Source organism: Antechinus flavipes, chromosome 2 (genome assembly GCF_016432865.1).
Source record: "Antechinus flavipes isolate AdamAnt ecotype Samford, QLD, Australia chromosome 2, AdamAnt_v2, whole genome shotgun sequence".
Taxonomy (NCBI): Eukaryota; Metazoa; Chordata; class Mammalia; order Dasyuromorphia; family Dasyuridae; genus Antechinus; species Antechinus flavipes.
In genome coordinates, this window is record NC_067399.1 from 141,743,863 (window position 1) to 141,765,066 (window position 21,204).

The 21,204-nt window shown below is 43.0% G+C and overlaps 1 protein-coding gene across 1 annotated transcript; it reads right to left on the bottom strand.

The window, feature by feature from the left end:
- Positions 1-7,506: 7,506 nt before the first annotated feature.
- Positions 7,507-20,262, bottom strand: LGI3 (leucine rich repeat LGI family member 3). The gene is made up of 8 exons (XM_051975690.1): positions 19,846-20,262; positions 17,881-17,952; positions 15,899-15,970; positions 15,075-15,146; positions 14,817-14,888; positions 11,767-11,936; positions 11,298-11,462; positions 7,507-9,713 (listed from the first exon to the last, which is right to left on the bottom strand). Exons 1-8 carry the CDS (start codon positions 20,052-20,054, stop codon positions 8,896-8,898), a joined length of 1,650 nt encoding a protein of 549 aa, XP_051831650.1. The 5' UTR covers positions 20,055-20,262; the 3' UTR covers positions 7,507-8,895.
- Between the last annotated feature and the right edge of the window lie 942 nt (positions 20,263-21,204).

A 21,204-nucleotide genomic window follows, 5' to 3' on the forward strand; every position in this document is an offset into this window, starting at 1 on the left:
TAGGATTATATCTTTCCAGCCTTTAGCCTCAAGTCTATTGACATCCAATTTTGGTTATACTAGAGATTCTGAGGTATTCGTTGGTGATATGACTAGTAGGCAGATGACCTCTTGATCTGGCTATGAGGTAGACAGATCATGTGTTCTCATGCCCTTTGGACTGCAGGGACTAAACGTCAGGACTCTGTGCAAAGGAGAGATTGCTCCCATCCTGCATATCCTAGATATCTGCTATCATACTGGCATTTGGATGTTCCTTAGTTGAGCTTCAACTGGTCATTTTCTCTTTTCCCCAGCAGCCCCCTTTCTGGGAAAGAATGATTGGTTTACTTCCCTATAATTACAGGACAATTGTCTGCAGGATGATGAAAGCCCCAGCTGTGCAATGAATAATGTTGAAGGAAGCTGACCAGGTGAAGGACTGGCTATCAGTGTCCATCCCACATGGTCTGTAAGTCATCACAAGGCTAGAGTGAGAAGGACTGAGACAGGAAAAGGGAGAGAAGCAAGAGAATGGACTCCCAAACAGTCCCATCCACTGTTACCAATGTTCTCTTAACCACTAAATCCTAAAACCTTTTCTCAGCCCTTATTGTATTTGTCTTTGTACTTTTTAACCCTGACTTCCCCTCCTCTCAGGACTATTCTCTCCTACCCTGACCTTTATTGTGCTGAATTAATTTGGTTTTCTTCTCCCAGCTTCCTAAATTAGGGGTCATGATTCTATATGGGGTTTCATTTCTGAAGGTAATGATCACAAAATTGTGATTTATAATCATTAAATGTTTGATTTGTATACCTGTTTTATATACTCATATACCTGGGATCATGTAAAAATTTCTCAGGCAAAAGGGATCACAAGTACAAAATTTAAGAAGCCCTGGTCTATTTGAATCTTTTTTTTTCCAGTTTTCTTTACTATATATCATCATTCTGCTAAGTGGAAAACAAGCTGTTTGGGGAACCATCATTCTTCCAATAATTCAGTAATGCCATATTCATTCTTGGTCCTCACAAAAATTCAATCACTAGCCAAGCCATGTCTATTCTACCTTCCCATTAGGTTACTATCACCCCCTTTTCTCTAACTATCTTGATTTAATCATTCATCACCTATTATCTGAACTCTGACAATTGCATTCTAAAGGGTCTCCCTTGCTTGCAGGCTGTCCCCTCAACAATACACAAAGCCATCAAATCAATCTCTTTAAAACACAAATCTGATTATGTCACATCCTTACTCAAAAATCTTTGCTTCTGGTTGGCTCTAGGATAACATATGAAATCTTTAGTCTAACATTTAAATCCTTCTAAGATCTGCTCCCCACCTTCCTTGCTAGCCTTATTTCATACTGCTTTTCTTCCTGTACCCTGTGTTCCAAAATTGCTGCTCCCGGGCACAACAGAACATGTCTTTTCTCTAGGACTTTGCACAAGCTTCTTTTCCATGCCTGGAATGCAATCGCTCCTCATGGCTACCTTGGACTACGCAGTTTCCTTCAGAGCACAGATCAGTTAACCTAAATAAGGCTTTTCTTTATCTCCCTAGTAACCAATGCTCTCTGCTTTATTTTGTACCTTGTACTTAACTGTGTACACATTTTATCCTCTGGTTCTTTCACTAAGGAAAATTTCATTCTTATTTTTGTATTTTCAGCTCCCAGAAAGGCGCTTTGTACATATTAAGCAAATAACGAATTTTTGTTAACTAGGTTTAACTGAGTTCTACAGAAATGGAGGATGCCTCAGAAACCAGGTCTTAAGCAAGCATCCCAAAAGCTGCCTAAAAATACAGAAGTATTATGGAGACCAAATTGATAGGATCTGACCAATTGCCTAGATAGAAGAGAAAAGAAGGGGAAATGAAGAGTTGAGGATGAATCTGAGAGCCTGTCGTGCTTAACTACATGCTATTTAACTTTTTTTTTAATCAGGAAGAGGGAAGGATGGGTTTAGGGGTAAACATCAGTTCTGTAGAGGCAACAAAGACAGCGCTAGGCCAGCAATCAGGAAAATTCATCTCCCTGAATTCAAATCTGCCCTCAGACACTTATTAGCTATGGGTGGACACTGGGCAAATCACTTCCTTTTGTTTGACTCAGTTTCCTAATCTGCAAAAGGAGCTGGAGAAGGAACTGGCAAACCACTCCAGTATTTTTGCCAAGAAAATCCCAAAAAAGGGTCATAAAGAGTTGGACGTGAATGAAAGTGATTGAACAATAGCAACAACAACCGCATCAGTTCTGTGCCAGGATCTTTGCCTAGGGAGGAACAGTACAAAAATGACAAAATAGGGAGTTGAAACCCAAGATAAGTAGAGAGATAATAAGAGCACTTGTTTGCCCTTATGAGTTCAAGTCATCTGGCCCAGATGAACTACATTCCAAAGTACTGAATGAGCCAGCAGATGTGCTTGCTGACCCAACATCAATGACCTTTGTAAAGACTGTGAACAATGAGGGACGTGCTGCAAGACTAGGCAAAGCAAATGTCCCCATTTTCAAAAAAAGAATAGAGAATTCAGCCTGCAAACTATTGGCCAGTGAGTTTGACTTCTTCTATTTCTGGAAAAATTCTAGAATAGATTATAAAAGGGATATCTTGGGAACATTTAGAAAAGGAAATGGTAGAGAGATAGTCTGGATCCATCAAGGTCAATCCAGAAAAAAACTTTGTTTTCTTTTATTAAAAGAGTAGATCAGCAGGATGAGATAGATATAGTTTGCCAAGATTTTAGAAAAACATTTGACAAAATCTCTTACACTCTTCTTGCACACAAATTGAAGAGGTATGGTGGATTCAGATTTGGTTAAGTGGACAAATTGAAAGAGTGGTCATTAAAGGTGTTTCAAGGGGCAGCTAAGTGGTACAATGGATAGAGCACCTAGCCCCTGGAGTCAGGAGGATCTGGATTTAAATCCAGACACCTTTCTAGCTGTGTGACCCAGGGCAATTTAACACATTTGCCTAAAAAAAAAAAAAAAAAAAAAAAAAAAAAAAAGTTGGTTCAATGTCATCTTAACCTTGAAATTTTCTTGGCAGAAAGCCTAGGAGAGTCTGTGCTTGACGATGTGCTATTTAACTTTTTTTTTTTTTAAATTTAATGCCTTAAATAAAGGCATAGATTTTTTGTTGTTGGATTTGAGTTCATTTCTGTTGTATCTAGTTTTTCATGACTGCTTTGGGGTTTTGTAAGAGGTTTTTGTTGTTGTTGTTTTGGCAAAGATATTGCAATAGTTGCTATTTGCTCCTCCAGCTGGTTTTAGAAATTGGGAAAGTGAGGCAAACAGGGTTAAGTGACTTGCCTAAAGTTATTCAGCTATTAAATGTCTGAAACAGGATTTGAACTCAGGAAGATGATTGCAAGACCAATACACTATCCAGTAAGCCACCTAAATGCCCCAAAGGCATAGATTATATTATCAAGTTTGTAGATAACACCAAGGAGAGATAACTAGCATGTTAAATGACAATGAGGATCCAAAATTATCTTGTCAGATTAGAATACTGAGCCTAATTTGAAAAGATGAAATTTAATAGAGATAATATAAAGCTTCATAATTATGCTCCAAGAAATCAACTTCACATGGAGAAGGAATGATTAAATAGCACTGAGTCAGTAGCTACAACAGACTGTTCTGCTTTCACCTAGCTCTCCTAGCCATCCTCAGATGAAGGAACTCCTGTTGGGAAGAAATCAGCCGTCCCCACCAACCAACAGCGACTAACAGGACATGCAAGCTGACTTGGCTGAAGCTGCAAAGCTTCCTGAGGAAGCAGCATGTGCCAGGCAAGTAAAATCATTACTACCATCTTAACTGGCATCTCAGACCCTGAAGATCTTCATCTTCAGACCCTGATGGAGACAGCCTGGGTTCTTGTACTCAAGACCCTTGGAAATAGATCATTGGATCTTGTGATGAAGAGAACCATCTACACCCAGAGAGAGGATTGTGAGGACTGAGTGTGGATCACGACAGAACATTCTCACTCTTTTTATTGTTGTTCACTTGCATTTTGTTTCCTTACTCATTTTTTCCCTTTTTGATCTGATTTTTCTTATTCAGCAAGATTATTGTATAAATATGTTTACATATTGGATTTAATATATTTTAACATGTATAACATATATTGGATTGCTTGCCATGAGGGGGAGGAGAAGGTGGGAAAAATTTGGAACACAAGGCTATACAAAAATCAATATTGAAAAATTATCTATGCATATGTTTTGAAAATAAAAAGCTTTTTAAAAAGAGAGAATAGATCATTGGAGCTTTTCATCTGATTTGGAACCTCCAAAACCTCTAGCTTAGTGTCATTAGCTATCATCCTACAAAGAAACCCCCTTTGGAGATGAAACCTGACAACTGCTCCTGCAAGTACTATAGCTATAGCTACTGCATATTCAGAAAAGAAGTATCTTGTCCCCAAAGTTCTTGGAACTGTCAACTGGTTCAACATTAGAACTGATCATTTCCTTGATAGAAAAGACATTAGAGAAGAGGCATTGAAAACCGCCACTGCATCCCAATGACTGTCAGACCTTTTCATCCCATTTGAAAACTTCCATAAATGTTGTCTCCCCCTTTAGAATGTGAGCTCTTTGAGAGCAGGAACAGTCTTACTTCTTTGTTTGCATGCCCATTGCTTAGCATAATGCTTTGTGCATAGTAAGTGCTTAATAAATGTTTTATTTATTCATTCAAAAAAATTGTCTCAGGTAATATTGAGATATAGTGTTCAGGTGACAGTCCCACTGTTCTCTGCCCCAATTAGACTCATCTGAATCATGGCATTCAGTTCTAGGGAGCTACATTTTAGGAAAGAGATTGGAAAGTTAGACAGTGTCCAGAGGAATGCCCAGTGTGGGGAAGAGTCTTAAAATCAAGTCTCCTGAGGACCAATTTAGGCTAGAGATGTTTTAGTTTGGACTTAAAAAGAACATCACCTCTGTCTTCAAGTTGAAAGGTTGTTGACAAAAAGAGTCAATAGATTTATTATTTTTGTCCCAGGGGACAGTAAAAAGGAGATTTAGATAGGATATAAAGAAAAAGGAACTTCATAACAATTTTTGTGGTTGTAAGTCACTTCTGCCTTACCATGAACTTATTTGTTCTTGGCAAAGCTCTTAAGAGTGGTTTGCCATTTTCTTCTCCAGATCATTTTACAGATGAAGAAACTGAGGCAAAAAACAAAATCTGAGGGTTAAGTAATTTACCTGGATTCATACACAGCTAAATAAGTGTTTCAGGACAGATTTGAATTTATGAAGAGGAGTCTTCCTGTTTCCAAACCCAGTGCTCTATTCACTTCATCTACTAGCTGCCTCCATAAAAATTAGAATTATTCAAAAGAGGAAAGGGTTGCCTCAGAGGTAAGGAGTTACTCCTCATTAAAGATGTCAAACAAAGGTTGGATGCTATTTGTTGGGGGATATTGTAGAGGGGATTTTTGTTCAGTTATGACCTATACTATGGCTCTTCACCTGCTGCTTGCCTAAGATCCTAGTTTCATCCCCTCAATCATTTTGTTTTTGTTTGTTTTTGTCTTGTAATGTCTTATTAAAGGGCACAGAATGGAAGTACAGTAGGTTCAGTCTGCATCGAGAATTGCTATCCCAGAGCTTGAATAAACAAGGTAAATCCATGTGTTGAAGGACATTAAATGTCAGACAGAGAGAATTGAGGTTTCAGGAAAGTTACTGTGTATAGAGGAAGAGGGATCAGCTCAGGGAAAAATTGGAGAGAGAGAGAGAACATCCAGTAATCCAGTCATACAGGGCTTTACCAACAATAATCCACATTTGTAAAGCACTTTAAGGTGTACAAAGGAAGGGAAGAAATAGACATTTATTAAGCACCTCCTAGGAGCCAGGCATTACGCCAAATATTTTACAAATATTTTATTTGACCCTCACAACAATCCTGGGGAGAAAGGTACTCGTGTTAACATTTTTTAAACTGAGGCAACAGAAGCTAAGTGGTTAAATGATTTGTTTAGCATCACACAGCTAATAAGTATCTAAATCTAGATTTGAATAGATTTGAATTCCTGATTTCATGGCCAATTCTCTACCCAATGGATAATGAACAGTGTAGGGTATCTATATATACCTATTTATTTAGAGTATATGTTGTCTTCTCCACTAGGAATTTAGGAATTATTATTATTTTTCATCAAATATCTTAAACAAAAGTAAAAGGGAAGGGGAGTGAGCATTTATATGGCACTTACTATGTGCCTTACCCTGGGCTAAGCACTTTATCATTACCTAATTTGCTTGTCACAACAACCCTTGGAGGTAAATAGTATGATGATCCATTTTACAGTTAAAGAAAGTGAAATTAAGTCACATTGCTAGTAAGTATCTGAGGCTAGATTTGAACGTAGGCTCTCTGGACTCCAGTCCTATATTCATTGCACCACCTAGTCTTTTTCCTTTCCTCACCTCAAAGAGACAGATAAACTCTGAGAGGAAGATAATGGTATATTTTTCCTATTTTTACATTTGAAGAAACTAAGGCCCACAAATTAATATAGTAAATGTCAGAATCAAGATAAATCAGGCAAAAAGGATCGCAGCTAGTGCAGGGATCATAGAAGCAGAAAAAGGCAAAATCTTTTTTTCAAAAAAAATTTTTTTAGCAAGCTATATTTGCTGCCTGGTGACTGAATATGAAGGAGAGATAATAAGATGTGGAACCAGGAAAGACTGCCTTTGAATCCTTCCTCAGATACTTATTGGCTGTGTGATCCTAGCAAGTCCCATGCTCTTTAGACATCAGTTTCTCCATTTGCAAATAAGGGGAGAGGCTACTCTCTGTGACCTCAAAGGACCTTTCCAGGTCTAAATATATGAATTTTTAAGAAAGGTCCACCGAATTCTGGCTTCTAATAGGAAAATAGCAAGTTTGACTTTGGACACGTTGAGTTAGAAATGATGGCACAACACCCACCTAGACAGGAGTACCCCTTGGATGCCAGTCTTGTGTTTGCCATAGACTTCTTCCTTCTCTCCTTTGTGACGTGATAGGGTTGACAAGGTTCCAGTAGAATGAGTCTCGTTTCTAGTTAGGCCTTCCTCAGGGCTCGGAATGTTGCTTGCAATTCTGAGATGTCCCATGCTCTCCCCGGCCTGGGATTTCCCAACAGCCAAACACCTTTCCTACTTTCCATCTTGCTGCTGGTGCCCTACCTGTGCTGGGTCTCCAGGACAGGAATAACCTTGACTTGGGACTCCATCTCAGGCCTTGAGAACCAGTCACGCTCCATCAGCCCCCCGTGACTGGCTTACACATGACTGCTAATTCTGGAATCTATGCCTTCTGGAAGATCAAGGGATGGGCTGGCCCTCTATGTGGGGGACTGAGTGGGGAGGAAGGGGAACCCTAAGTACTCAGAAAAGGCCTCTCCGACCCCTGCAGGTGGATGCTCACTGATGTGAGGGGCAGCTGGTCCCGGCACTGCCTCGGATGATATCGATGGAAATTAAACAGGAGACAAGGGGAAAGGTGAGGGGTTTTATTGGAAAAAAGGTGAATCCGAGCTTTACGCCTGAGCCATCTGGATCATTGATATTGTAGGCTCTGGGGGGTCTCAGCAGACAGCAGCCCCCTCCCTCCTTTTACCACAGCCCACCCCTTGTTTTCTCATATTCAAAGTGCCCAGAAGGTGGCAGCAGAAGCTTATCACCTGGGTGCCCTCACCTTCAGACTGGTAGCACTAGGCTGTTCACTCACACCTGGCCCTCCCCAAAGGGCACAGCACCCGAGAGACATTCTGGCTAGAGATGCAGGAGCCCCAGGAAATGCCCAGCTTAGCTTGGCCCCTCTGGTGCTGGGGGCCTGTAGGCAAGTAGATACAAATGCCCCATCTGCCAACTTCCCCACCTCTTACCCAAGACAGACCCAGCCCGGGGCAGCTCAGGATAAACAGATGGGCAGGCTCCAGGGTGAGGACAGATTGGTATTGAGCCAAGATGGACTCAGTGTTCTGCTACCAGGCTCTTAGTCATCCCCTGCAAGCAGGAGGGGACCCTGCATCTCAGAAAGAACTGGGGGATGCACCAGCAGCACCAGGAAAAGCCTGGGGTTTATTATTGCTTTTGGTGGGAGTGGGAGCGGCTCAAGCGCAAACAGGGGCTGTTCCCATCGTCTTGATCCTGGCTAACAGTGGGAACGGGCCCAGCTGTGTGGGTGAGCAGAGGCAGAATGGGCTGTGGTTCCCTGGGGCACTGCAGCTTCCTGGGTCCTTCCTCTGTGGCAAACCAAGGGAGGGAATGGAGTGGAAGCCCTGCTAGACAAGCAGACACCCTACGTAGGCGAGTCTCTGTGTGTGTGTGTGTCCCTATGCACACTCATGTGAACAGAAGCTAAGGCTGGGGTGTTTCTTTGGGTGTGACTGGGTGGATGCCTTGGGCTGGGGGGGACAAGTTGTCGGGGTTCAGACACAGCTAAGGAAGGGTTTAGCCACCTGAGAGCAGAAATGCTAACTGTGTTAAAGAAATACTCTGAGGCATCAGTATGGGAGCCTGGGAGAGCCAGAGAAAAGCACAGATAGCCACTCAGGGTGCAGATGCTGGAGACAAGTGGACTTGTTAATACAGGAGAGTGAGATTGGGGGGGGGGGGGCCTGCACACACCTCTGTGTGCATTTTGCATCTGCCTGGGAATGCGTTTAGGTGTGTTTGTGTATAGTTCTATTTAGGTCGGTTCTTGTACATCAGACGTGTGGCCACATGTTACCTTGTGTTTCTTATGTGCACATGCATGTTTCTGGGGTGTACATCTATATGCATGTATGAACACTGGTCACATGTGTCTCCCCACTGTTACATACGGACTACAGGGACCTCCCAGTGTCTTCTACAGAAAAATCTCCGCTCGGGGCTCCTCCCTAGGCACTAAGATCCACCACAACGTGGCGGTACACCAGGGTCTGCCCCTTGAAACTAGGAGCCAGCAGCAGCTGGGCGTCCCCAGCCGGCATGTAGCAGAAGGCCCGGGGGGCCTGTACTGCCAGCTCCTGGAAGCGCACGAACTTCTGCCGGCCTTCGTCCCACTGATAGATTTGGGTGAAGGAGAAGTCGCTGCCTAGGGCCAGGTAGCGCCTTTCGCCCACAAGGAAGGGCTGAAGTGCCAGGGAGCCTCGCGACGGCAGCGCTTGCACTTCGGAGAAGCGGGTGCCCTCCCAGCGCAGGATCTTCGAGTCGCCGATGTAGCGGCTGAGGCACAGGTAGCTGTCCCGGCCGGCTCGGAAATGCTTGACCGCCTGGGCGTCGGGCACCTGGGACACCTCGCCCTGGGCCACAAACTGCTTCTGGGCTCTACTCCACTGGTAGATGACGGGAGCCTGGGAGCTGCTGGAAACAATCAACCGGGGCTTGCCCTCGCCATCCACGAACTCCAGGTCGGTGTCCCGGTGCCACGCGTGCAGGGCTTGGTGGGAGTAAAAGCCGTTCTGGTGCCAGCGGTAAAGGCTGGTGGCTCCTGCCTTGGAGCTGTCTGCTATGGCAAAGAACCAGTCCCCTTCGATGCGGAAGGCCTCCAGGTCATTGGGCTTCCGAACCCTCTCGGGGTCGATATCCTGAAGCTTGTTGAAACGGGTGGTGTTCGGATCCCAGTGGTAAATGTAGGAGCCCCCAAAGAGCTGGGCTGCGACCATGTAGAGCTGGCCGTCCACCACCAGTGGCTTACAGTGCACAGCTGAAGGAGCTGTTCGCGGGAAGAGAAAGCAAGGCGCGTTATGGAAGCCGTCCCTCTCTGCGCGTCTCTCCACCCGAGCTGCTTTCTGTAAATAGGGCAAATGTCCGTCCTCCTCGGCTATCCAACCCACAATCATTTCTCTTTCCTCCCTCAATTCCTACAGCAGTTACTGCCCTGACCGTCATTATTTTCTCATTGAGCCAAGGATGTTGATTTTTATCTCCCCAGAGTGAAAACTGCACGAAGGCGGGAGCCATGTCGTATAAGTCTCCAGATGCCCTGAAATGTCTGGCATTGGAAAGGGCATGGGGTGAGCACTCCATAACTGCTGGTTGACTGGTAGGTATTTAAAAGGAAGTTAACTGTTCTGGAGAGGAGGAAAGGCTCACTCCAAAAAACAAGACCCTTTGCATGAATGCCACACACACACGGAAACAAAGTAGCTATGATTCATTGCCTTCTGAGAATAATTCTTTTAGAATGTAAAGTTTACATTCTAAAGTTTAAGTAAAGTTACATTCTAAAGTAAAGTTAAGTTTACATTCTAAACTGAAGGCAGGGGTTGCCTTTTTGCATTTGTTGTAGTCCAGCACATTCATTTATTCACATACAGACACACATATGTGCATATAAACATAAACTTATACAATTATGCCAAGATAAAACTTTACACACATGACCAAAATTTATCTCCATCCTGGTTATCCTTTAGCTAGGATTAGTATTTATCCTCTCTCTTAACAGACTATGTCCCAGATCTACTTTGTCCTTCTTCCTCAGTATGTTGAGATATAAAATTTCCCCTAAAAACTGCTTTGGCTGCAGCCTATAAGTTTTGGTATGTTGCCTCATTATTGTCATTCTCTTGGATGAATTCATTGATTGTTACTATGATTTCTTGTTTGATCTACTCATTCTTTAGAATGAAATTATTTAATTCCCAATTGGTTTTTAGTCCATCTTACTTTGTTCTTTTATTCAATGTAATTTTTATTGCCTCATGGTCTAAAAAGGATGCATTTACTATTTCTGCCTTTCATTGTGAGATTTTTGTTTTTGTTTTTGCTGAGGCAATTGGGATTAAGTGACTTGCCCAGTATCACAGAGCTAGGAAGTGTTAGTGTCTGAGGTTAGATTTGAACTCAAGTCCTCCTAACTTCAGAGCTGGCGCACTATCCAATGCACCACCTAGCTTCCCCAATTGTGAGGTTTCTATGCCCTAATACATGGTCAATTTTTGTGTAGGTACTATGTACCACTCAGAAAAGAATATATTCCTTTCTATCCCTATTCAATTTTCCCCAGAGATCTATCATATCTAAGTTTTTAAAGATTCTATTAATCTCCCTAATTTATTTTTTTTATTTTGGTTAGATTTACCTAATTCTGTTCCTCAGCACAACAAAAACTCATAGTGTTTGTTTGGAAGACTCAAGTCTTATTTGGAAGACTTTGTTGCTCAAACAGTAATTCTGCCCATAGCCTGAAGCCCTCATCACTGAACTTCAGGCCCACATAGTCAAGCACAAAAGGCTATCATGCTAATTGGCAATGCTACTAGTAGTGCTGGAAGGAGACTGGCTGCCCCCATACCTGGAATTCGGTCAAAATCACGAAGCTGCCGTTCCACATAGTCCCACTTGAGGATGGTACAGGCACTGGCACTGGGCTGGGCCAGGGCCAAGTAGAGATCACTGGCATAAAGAAAAGGTTCAGCCGACACCGCAGGGAAAGGCAGAGTCTGGTACAGCACGAAATCTGTGAGAAGGAGATGTGGGGTAAAGCTGATAGAAGGCCCATTGGCCCAGGGACAGAACAGGTGGGGATGGAAGGGGAAAGACTAGCACAGGTTAATGAGAGGAGGGCCAGAGTGTACTCAGTCAGAGTAAGAAGAATAGAATACAGGATGCAAAATGAAAGAAAAGGGGGTAGTAAGATACATGGAGAGGAAGAGTATCTGGTGACCTAAAGCTGGAGGGGACACAAATGTGGAGAGCTTTATGATGTACCCAACGGATACCCTAGGAAAAGGGGCTGCATTAATCCCCAGGTGGTCTCCTACCAGTTGTGATACAGTCGAACTCTCTGAGTGGCAGGTCCTGCACCTTGTGCTCTTGGAACCTAGGAGGGCTAGCGCAGTAGATGGGAGCCACAGTAGTATTGGTATTTGCCAACCACTCCACCAACCACTTCACTTTGCAGTCACAGACCAATGAGTTGCCCCGAAGGTCTCTGGCCAATAGGAGTGAGAGATTTTGGAAGGGAAGAATGACATTCAGCAACCTGGCTCAAAACACTTCCCTCCCAAAGTAGAGTGTGTGGATCACTTATGCTAAGCAAACAGTCCTCCTCATTCCCCTACCCTCATTTTATTCCTATTGTCCCATACCAAGAATTCCTCCTTCCTCAGTTTCATTATTTTCTTGTGTAAGTAAGCATGAATATGTGACAAATATGGAAATATGTTAAGAATAAATGCACATATTTAACCTATATCAGATTACTTGCTATCTTGGGGAAGAGAGAGGGAGGAGAGAAAGAGAAAAATTTAGAACAAAAGGTTTTGCAAAAGTGAATATTGAAAATTATTTTTGCATGTATTTGAAAAAAATACTCTAAGAAAAAGAAAAAAGTGATCGTGAATATGGTTGAGCTTCTGATAAGGTTCATTTGGGATTTTCTTGATGGAGTCTCCAATCTGTAAAGAATCATAGAATTATAAAGTAGGAGAGATATTAGGGCAATCCAGTATGGAAATAGCTCAGCCTAGAGGCTGCTTAGAGCTGGTTTTGCCATGCCCAGGGTTTATTCAGAGGAATATGGAGTGGAAGTAATAGGTCTTTGTGAAAAGAAACAAAGACTGAAATAACAATAGGACAAATAGAAAAGCAAATAAACTTTAAACGTGTGATTAGAGCCCATGAATCCCTGTTCAACTTTCTCATTTTATGGATGAGGAAATTGACCTATGTATGCTACAGTGAAAAGAATACAGGTTATTGGTTCCAATCCCACTTCTAATATCAACTACCTAAATGACCTTTCAAATGTCACTTAACCTTGCCTATGCCTCTGTTTTCCTATCTGTAAAAAGGCTGGACTAGATGTCCCAGCTTTCAGACTCGAGTTTAAGGAACTTATTCAAGCTCAGAAAAGGAATCATAAATACTGACATTTTCAGAGTGCTTTACACTGAACAGGTGGCAGGTTCAATGCTAAAATCCAAACCTCCCAATCTAGTACCCCTCTACCTATATCCTATCCCATAATTGTCCTCTTATTCTCCATGGAAGAACCATAGGGAAGATAGAGGTGACTGTTTCTTAGTGACTCAGTGTTGCTTTATAAACATCAGTTGTACCATGTACTGGGCTGTTATGCAATGCCGTCCTCAGGGCCTACTGAGGCACAAAAGCCCAATGATAATAGCTGACATTTTGGATTTGCCAAGTGCTTTACATATATTATGTTATTCTTGCCCTAACACAATCCAGTGAGGTGGGAGTGACAGGTACTTATCAACATTATACAGATGAGGAAGCTCAGAAAGATTAGCTTTGCCCAAGTTCTCACAAGCCAAGAAGTCTCAGGGGCAAGATCAAGACCTCCACCTCTTGACACCTTGATTATAGCTTGCCCTGCACATTTTAAGTTGGTAACCAGCTCCTTGCTTTGGTATTAGCATGCCTGAGATGCGCTCCTTGCTGACCCGTGCCTCAGAGAATCCCTCTCTTCCTTTAATGAGCAACTCGGGCATCAAATTTCTACAGAGCCTTTCCCCACTGAGTTCCTGCCCTCCCTCCAAAATTCTCTTGTATTTAGCTTTTCTGTATGTGTTTGTATTTATTAGCTACATATACCTTCTGTATATATACTTTATATGTACTTATCTCCCCTGTCAGAATAGAGGTGCAAGCTCCTTCTGAGAATGGGTTGTTTCATTCTTTGTACTTTTATTTCTAATGTATAGCACAGAGACTGATAGGTGCTTGTTGTTCAGTCGTGTCCAACTCTCTGGGATCCCATTTGGGGTTTTCTCAGCAAAGGTACTATTACTATTGCTATTTTTTTTAATCCAACTCATTTTACAGATGAGCAAACTGAGGCAAACAGGGTTAAGAGATTTGCCCAGGGTAATACAACTAGTAAAAGTGACTGAGGATATATTTGAACTCAGGTTTTCCTGACTTTAGACCCTGAATTCTGTCCACTGCACCACCCAGCTCATTAAATGTTTATTCTCTTTCCTTTTCCTGACCCTGCAGTGGGAAATGAAGGCTTTTCATACTTGAACTTCCCCCAATCATACATTTTAGACAAGGTCATGAACGCCTTGGGGAATCATACATGTTAAATTTCTAATTCTGTCCCGAAGGTCCCAGTACCCACACTTGTCTCTTTCTTTAGATTTTATATCCCTCACATCCCCTAACATTTCCCTACAATAGTTAAGTGACCTCTTTAAAAATCTGGTGAATCTTGTGAGCCCCTTCTCTGACAATGTTTTTAAATGTATATAATAAAATATGTAGGATTACAAAGAAAACTATATTAAATCAGTCACCTATATATGTGTGTTGGTATATAGATGTTATATAGACTTTTTAATCTTATTTACCTGTACATATATATATTTATGTGTATGTATGCATATATAAATAACACATACCTATATCACATACAAGTATATATCCACATGCATATATGTGTATATACATTTGTATATATGTACATACTTATATAGGTATATATACATATATCTCTTTGTGTCTGTCTCTGAATCTGTCTTTCTATCTGTTTCTGTCTCTCTGTCTCTGTCTTTGTTTCTGAACTCTCTGTTTCTGAATCTCTGTCTTTCTGTCTCTCTGTCTCTCTGAGTCTTTCTGTCTCACTCTCTCTATATCTGTCTTTCTTTGTTTCTGTCTGTCTTTCTGTCTAAGTCTCCTTCTTTCATCCTCCCTCTCCTCCACTTTCTCTCTCCTTCCCACTCGCCCCTTCTATCCTTCCCTCCCTCCCTCCCCAAGTTAAGAACTCCTTCCCAAAAGGGAATCTCTCCTCCTGGCTAAAAGATTCAAAGTAGGTTCATTAAAAGAGATGGGAAAAGGGCCTTACAAGTCACTCAAGATGTCCAAGGGTCGGAAGACATCTCTGGGCAGTGTCTGAAGATTATTGTTGGCTAGTGAGCTGCAAGGGGGAAAAATATCTTAGTTACAAAGTCACCTAGAAATTATAAGGGAGTCTTCTGGGTATTGGGATTTTGGCCAAAATCAACCATTCCACCTTTTTTAGCCCCGGAGAGGAACCAGTTTTTAGGGACTACTGGGCAGGGATACGCCTGTAGCAAACAACCTTGTGTTGGGTTATACTTACAGGTGTGTCAAAGACTTGAGTCCTCGGAAGGTGAACCTAGACAGTGCCCAGATGTCATTGTTCTCAATGAAGCTATAGAAAATAAGAGCTTGGCTCAGCCTGGCATTCAATCCTACCCCTGCTTTTAGCCCATAATTTTAACCCTAGCCAAACTGCAAGCCCAGTCTCCAAAAAAGGCTACCAATTAGACTGCATGGACTTTTGACCCACAAAGCTTTAAAAAGGAAAAAAGTGATGGCTAAGAAGCTTTAAGGCAGTTCTCAATACATTTTTTTTTGCTTACAGCACAGTATTCTTTGCCATGAAGAATCAAGGCACAGAGCACATTTTAAGTTGGTAACAAACAACAGTTTCTTGGCAGTCAGTGCTCCAGACACATTAGGCAGATTTTTCTCTTCCTCTCTTTACCCTTCTTTTATCCCCCCTCCCACTTCACCCCCAAGGTTCTCAGCAAGGGAGGTAACTTTTCACCTCTCTTCCCCTTCCACTGAGTGGCTATTATGACCTTCCCAAAGAGCAGGCAGCCAAATGCAGCAGAGGTGGGGGTGGGTGAGGGCTAGGTATTTTAAAGCACACCTAATGGGAAATATTGAGGCAATACACACTTTGAGAAACTCTGGTTTAGCTGTAGTCATGTACATGATATGGAAATGGATGAAATAACCATGAGTTTTTTTCCAGACCTAAATTTCATTGATTTTTTTCACCCTCTGACCTTCCATTTCCAACCTTCTCCATCCAACTTCCAATCAACCCCACCCAGATCCCAGTATCCTCCTCCTCCTCCTTTTGTTCCACCCTTTATCCCTTCTTCTCCCACGCACAGATATTGTAGGTGGGATAGTCCCATGAAAGCATTGTCTCCGATCAGAGTAAACTTGTTGGAATTGAGTAACCTAGAAAAGGAGGCAAAGGAAAAGTTAGAGCTCTAGGATGTGCCCATTATCCCAAGATCCCTCCCCAAGTATTCTGTCTGTCTTCTAAAACTCTTTACTATGATTTGGCCTTCACTATTGCCCATTCCATCCAGAGCACCCAAAAGATTTGTTAATAGGTGACTATCAGATCATGGAATATGAAGAACAGTAAGGTACAAACATGAAATAATATATTGTAGCAGTTGGTACTTGGATTTTTTTCCTCCCTACCACAACCCAAGTATAAAAATAATGGAGAGAGGATTGAGCTTCCTCCTGTCAAAGATGGATGTCTCTGGGTCCTGAGTTTTCCCACTTTTCTTTTACTGGCAACTTCCCTTTCCTTTTCCTATCTCCAACAATCTAGCATACAATTGAAGGATGGTTTGGTATGAAGGTACCATAAAGCACCTTCTCCTGATTCTCAGGATAATTTTAAAGATTTAAAGGACCAAAATTCTTAACATTTTCTGTGTCTTGGATCCCTTTTCAGAGTTCGTAAATAATCAGAATTATTACATTTAAGCCAGAGGTTAGTAAAAAAAAAAAAAAAAGACATAATTATTTTCCCCAATCCCTTGAAATCTAACCCTGAACTTATTGGCCCCCCATGCTTACAATCATGTTTGATTATACATGACCCTATGGACATTGTTTATGGGGTTTTCTTAGCGAAGATACTGAAGTGGTATGTTATTTCCATTTTCCTCATTTTACAGATGAGAAATTAAGGCAAATAGGGGGTAAGTGACTTGTTCAAGGTGACACACAATTAGTGTCTGAAGCTAGATTTGAACTCAGATCTTGAATCTACGTCTGGTACTCTATCTGCTGTTTCACCTTACTGCTTCGGTTAATAACTCCTGCACTAAACAGTCCCTTTTTAAGTTCTCCTTGGAATAAAAAAAGTATTCTCTCTCTCCCTATACAAAAGTCACTCCTCTAGTCCAATATGTATGGTTTATGTATTTTCTGCCTTCTCTCTTCTAAACTGCCATTTCTTGCTTTGGAGGAAGCTATGTAGTAGCTTGGACTGGAGCAGAAAAACTGAGTTCAAATCTGCACTCGGAACACTAGCTGTATGATCTTGAACAAGTCACTTAATCTCTGCCTCAGTTTCTTTAACTGTAAAATGGGGATAGTGATAATTTCCCAAGGATCAAATGAGATATTTTTAAAGTGCCTGACCTATTATAGGAACTTAATAAAGACTTGTTTCCTTCCTTTTGTTCATACCTGTCTCTCCTGTGGGAAATGAGAGCTATGTACAAACAAATTCCACCACCCCCACCCCCCATGCATTTTTGGCAAATCCACTGATGACTTGAGCAATCCTTTAGAAATTTTGAACCTCTCTAGAGTTTGTGAACTTTTAAAAATATATATGCATCTTGATAATTATTATTTCAATATAATTGTTTCACTTTATAATTCTATGTACATTATATTGTACATTCTGAAATATGATCCACTGACTTCAAAAGTTGGCCAACAGGGTTATAACACAGAAAAAAAGGTTAAGAGCTTTGGCTCTGAGACCTGATCCCCAGGACCCATCAATATCCAGACCATTCCATCCTTCCCCAACTCTCCAGATTCAGACTAAATTGTTGCCATATCCTTGCCTGGATCTTACCTCCACTCCACCATTGGCTTCTGGTTTAAAATGCTTTTCTCACAGCCACTGCCCTCATCAACCCAGCCAAAAAAGTCTAGACTCTGATTCTAGAGATCCTTCCCTCCACCCCAGCTCTCCATCTCGATTCCTGCTTTCAGGTAGAGGCTCCCCTGTGTTTTACAGTACCCACCACAGAACAAAGACTACAACCTCTCCCCCTAATCTCCCAAACCCTAAGGTTTTCTGAGGAAACGTAAGGATGGTCCCGTACAAGAACTGAAGAAGTGGCAGATGAGAGAAAGCTCCATCGTGGATCTCCGAGAAGGCTGCATTCACCAGTGTCCTGTGGGAAGGCAGTTGGGTCAAGGATAGAGTGAGCAGCAGGAATTATGCTGGGTGGGTGGATGGGGTAAAAAGAAAGGGAGTGGGAAGATTTAGCTTAGTCCTTTACTCCAATGATTAGTTTCTCTGCTTTCCTCAGCTCCACTGATTTCATTTTATTCATTCACACCTTCCAACTTTATCCTTTTCTCCCAAACCTCAAACCCTATCTTTCCTTTCTTGACACTTAAACCCTCTCCTTGGGCCATTTAGATGCAATCCCTCACCCCCACTACCTTGTGACATTCCTTGGGAAGCTCCTCAGCCCCTCCCTGTAGACTCACCTAGACTCCCCACATCTTTCCTTACATGTTCCCCCTCTTTGCCCTGCCTCCATAAATCCTGTGCTTTTCTTACACCCACACCCATCAGAAAGAAGCTGTTGCATCATCATGAACAAACATTTTCATTCCTACTGTGTACAAGGTCCTACAAAGTACTACAAGTCCTGTGCTAGGCCCTGGAGATATAAATAATAATAGCTGATTTTAAATATCTTAAGTGGCAGAGGTAACTCCATGGTTAGAGGATCTTCTGTCAAGAAATTCTGAGTTTAAATGTGACCTCAGACTCTTTGCTGTTATCCAATATCTGATTCTTCATGACACCATTTGGGATTTTCTTGGCAAAGATATCAAGGAGTGGTTTTCCATTTCCTTCTCCAGTTCACTTTACTGATGAGGAAACTGAGGCAAATTGTGCTAAATGACTTTCCTAGACCACACAGCTAGAATCTGAAGGCAGATTTGAACTCAGGAAGTTTACTTGACTTAGGTTCAGCAGTCTATCCATTGTGCCATCTAGCTGACTCTAAACACTTACTAGCTATGGAATACTGGGCAAGTCTCTCTGCCTCAGTTTCCTCTGCTGCAAAATGAGGTTAATAGTAGCACTTATCTCTTAAGCACTTATTTTGTGAGATATTTGTAAAGTGCTTTGCAAAACCTTAAAGTGGTATATAAATGCTTATTATTGTTATCATAGCACTTTAAGACTGAAAAAACACTTTGTATTACATGATCTCATTTGATCTTCACACAGGTTATTAACTGTTTTCATTTTATAGATAAAGAGACAGACACAACTAGAGAAACTGTTGACTGAAGCTCATATGTGCTATTTTCAAAGAGTTTAAACTCAGGATATCCCAGTAACCAAGGGGTTAATTGTGGCCAAAATTACATCTGTAATGCTGAAGTTCAAAAGATACCATTGAAAGGCCGATATGTCACATTGCATTGGCCAGCATCAGTGTCAAGGAACAGAGCAGGGCAAAATGTGGCTGCAGTTTCCCTCCCTCGATGCAGCACTGTGGGACTGATCCCATGGATGGGCATGCAGGATGAGGAGACACATATACACCAGAGGAATACACATGCTTGTGTGGACACAGAAGGCCTTGCACCTTTCCTCATGTTTGGTGACCATATACTCTTCTGTATATAGAGCACATACTCTTGGGGTTTTCCCCATCAGTCATGCTTGCTGGTCCCCTTATATTCATTACCCAACTTTCAGCAGCGCTGTGGAAGGTGCTGTGCTGCATCTTGGAAATAAAATTTTTAAATGCCACAGCCCCTACCTTCTAAGAGCTGCTTCCTTGACATCTGCCTCCTGTTTCTGAGGCATTGGGATGACAAGGCATCTGCTTACCCCCCTCTGAAGCCAATCACCTTCTTGGGAAACTCCTAATCCCCTCCTCCCCCAACCTTATCTAAATTCCCCCCCTCTTCACCCCACACTTTTTGCCTACCCCTAAAAAATGCACTTCTAGAACCCCAAGCCTGTGCCTGTTGTTCCCCCATCATCTCTGGTCTTTCTCTCCATTCCCCTCCCCCTTGGATCGGGCACTCACAGGGAGATGACTTCAGTGGGAAGATTCTTGGGCACAGCCTTGGAGTCAACGCAGAAGGCAGTGTCCCGGGTACAGGAACAGCTGGGTGGGCATGGGGGAGTCTTGGGGGGCCTCTTGGCATCCCCCAGTAAGATCAGGCAGAAGCCCAGCAAGCACAGCTCCAGAAGCCGATGCCCAGATCCCTGCGGCAATGCCCACAGTCCCAACATGGCTGCAGCTAGAGATTGCCCCTCTCACCCTTCGCTTCTCACCCACGGGCACTGCCACCCCGAAGGCTGGTCCCCCACAGTCTCCAAAGGCCCCCAAAGGATGCCAGCATTCCAGGCTGGCACCTCCCCCTGCAGCTCGGATCCCTGCCCGGTGGCCGCAGCTGAGAACTCCCAGGCAGCTGGATCCTCCCTCTCTCTCCCTCCCTCAACCCCCAGCAGCCCGGCAGCCGCTGCTGCTCTTTCTCCCTTCCCCCTTTCCGCTCCCCCTCCCCCTGCCCCAAGCTGCGCTCTCCAGATTTCCAGCCTCTCCCTCCTGACAGCGGCGCTGCCCTGCCCCGCTGCAGTCCCCTCTGCCTGGGAGAAACAAGTGCGGAGTGCGCTGCGCTCGGGGACCAGCCGGGACAGGGGTGGGGTTGGAAGGGACTGCGGCGGGGACAGCGCATGGAGGGAGGGCTCTCAGGATTAGACAGGGAGGGGGAGGAGGAGAGGGTTGGTTAGAGATCTTGCTGCAGTGTGTGGGAAAGCAGGTGTCTCAGGACTGCGTGTGCGTGTGCCTTTGTCCCTCAGTACATACATCTGGATCTTGCATCTTCTCAAGAGTTTATGCCCGTGCTTACGTGTGTACTGTGTATAAATGTGCACACGCATATGTGCGCATGTGCTCCCGTCCGTGCATGTGGGCTTTGGACACACATGTGTGTGTGCATCTATGCAGACGTTCAAACAAGTCTCCGTGTGTGCGTTCCTCTATGTATCCCCTGGGTCTCTGTATGTATGCTTACCTGGCCTCAAATGGGTTATAACAGCTACTGACATTTCTATGGCCCCTTTGGTTTACAAACACTTTGCTTTGCAAACACATCTCAGTGAGGCAGGAAGTGCAAATATTCATAGCCCCACTTTATAGAAGAGGGAATGACTCTCAAAAATCAGGCAGCTTGCCCAGGTTCACACTAACAAGTGGGGTAGTCCATCAATCAATAAGTATTTGTTATTATCCTTCATTCTCCTCCAACTCTTCACTGACCTTGAGGACGGTGGAACACCGATGTTGTCCATGGCGTTTTCTTGGCAAAGGTACTGGAGTGGTTTGCCATTTCCTTCTCCAGTGGATTAAGGTAAACAGAGATTAAATGAGCTGCCCAAGGTC

Excerpts from the sequence above, each read along its gene's own strand:
- LGI3 (XM_051975690.1), bottom strand. The coding sequence starts at position 20,054 with ATGTTGGGACTGTGGGCATTGCCGCAGGGATCTGGGCATCGGCTTCTG. Across the intron at positions 15,971-17,880 it reads CTGCCACTTCTTCAGTTCTT|GTTACTCAATTCCAACAAGT; the intron begins GTACGGGACCAT and ends CTCCTTTTCTAG. Across the intron at positions 15,147-15,898 it reads CTATCCCACCTACAATATCT|CTTCATTGAGAACAATGACA; the intron begins GTGCGTGGGAGA and ends TATTTTCTATAG.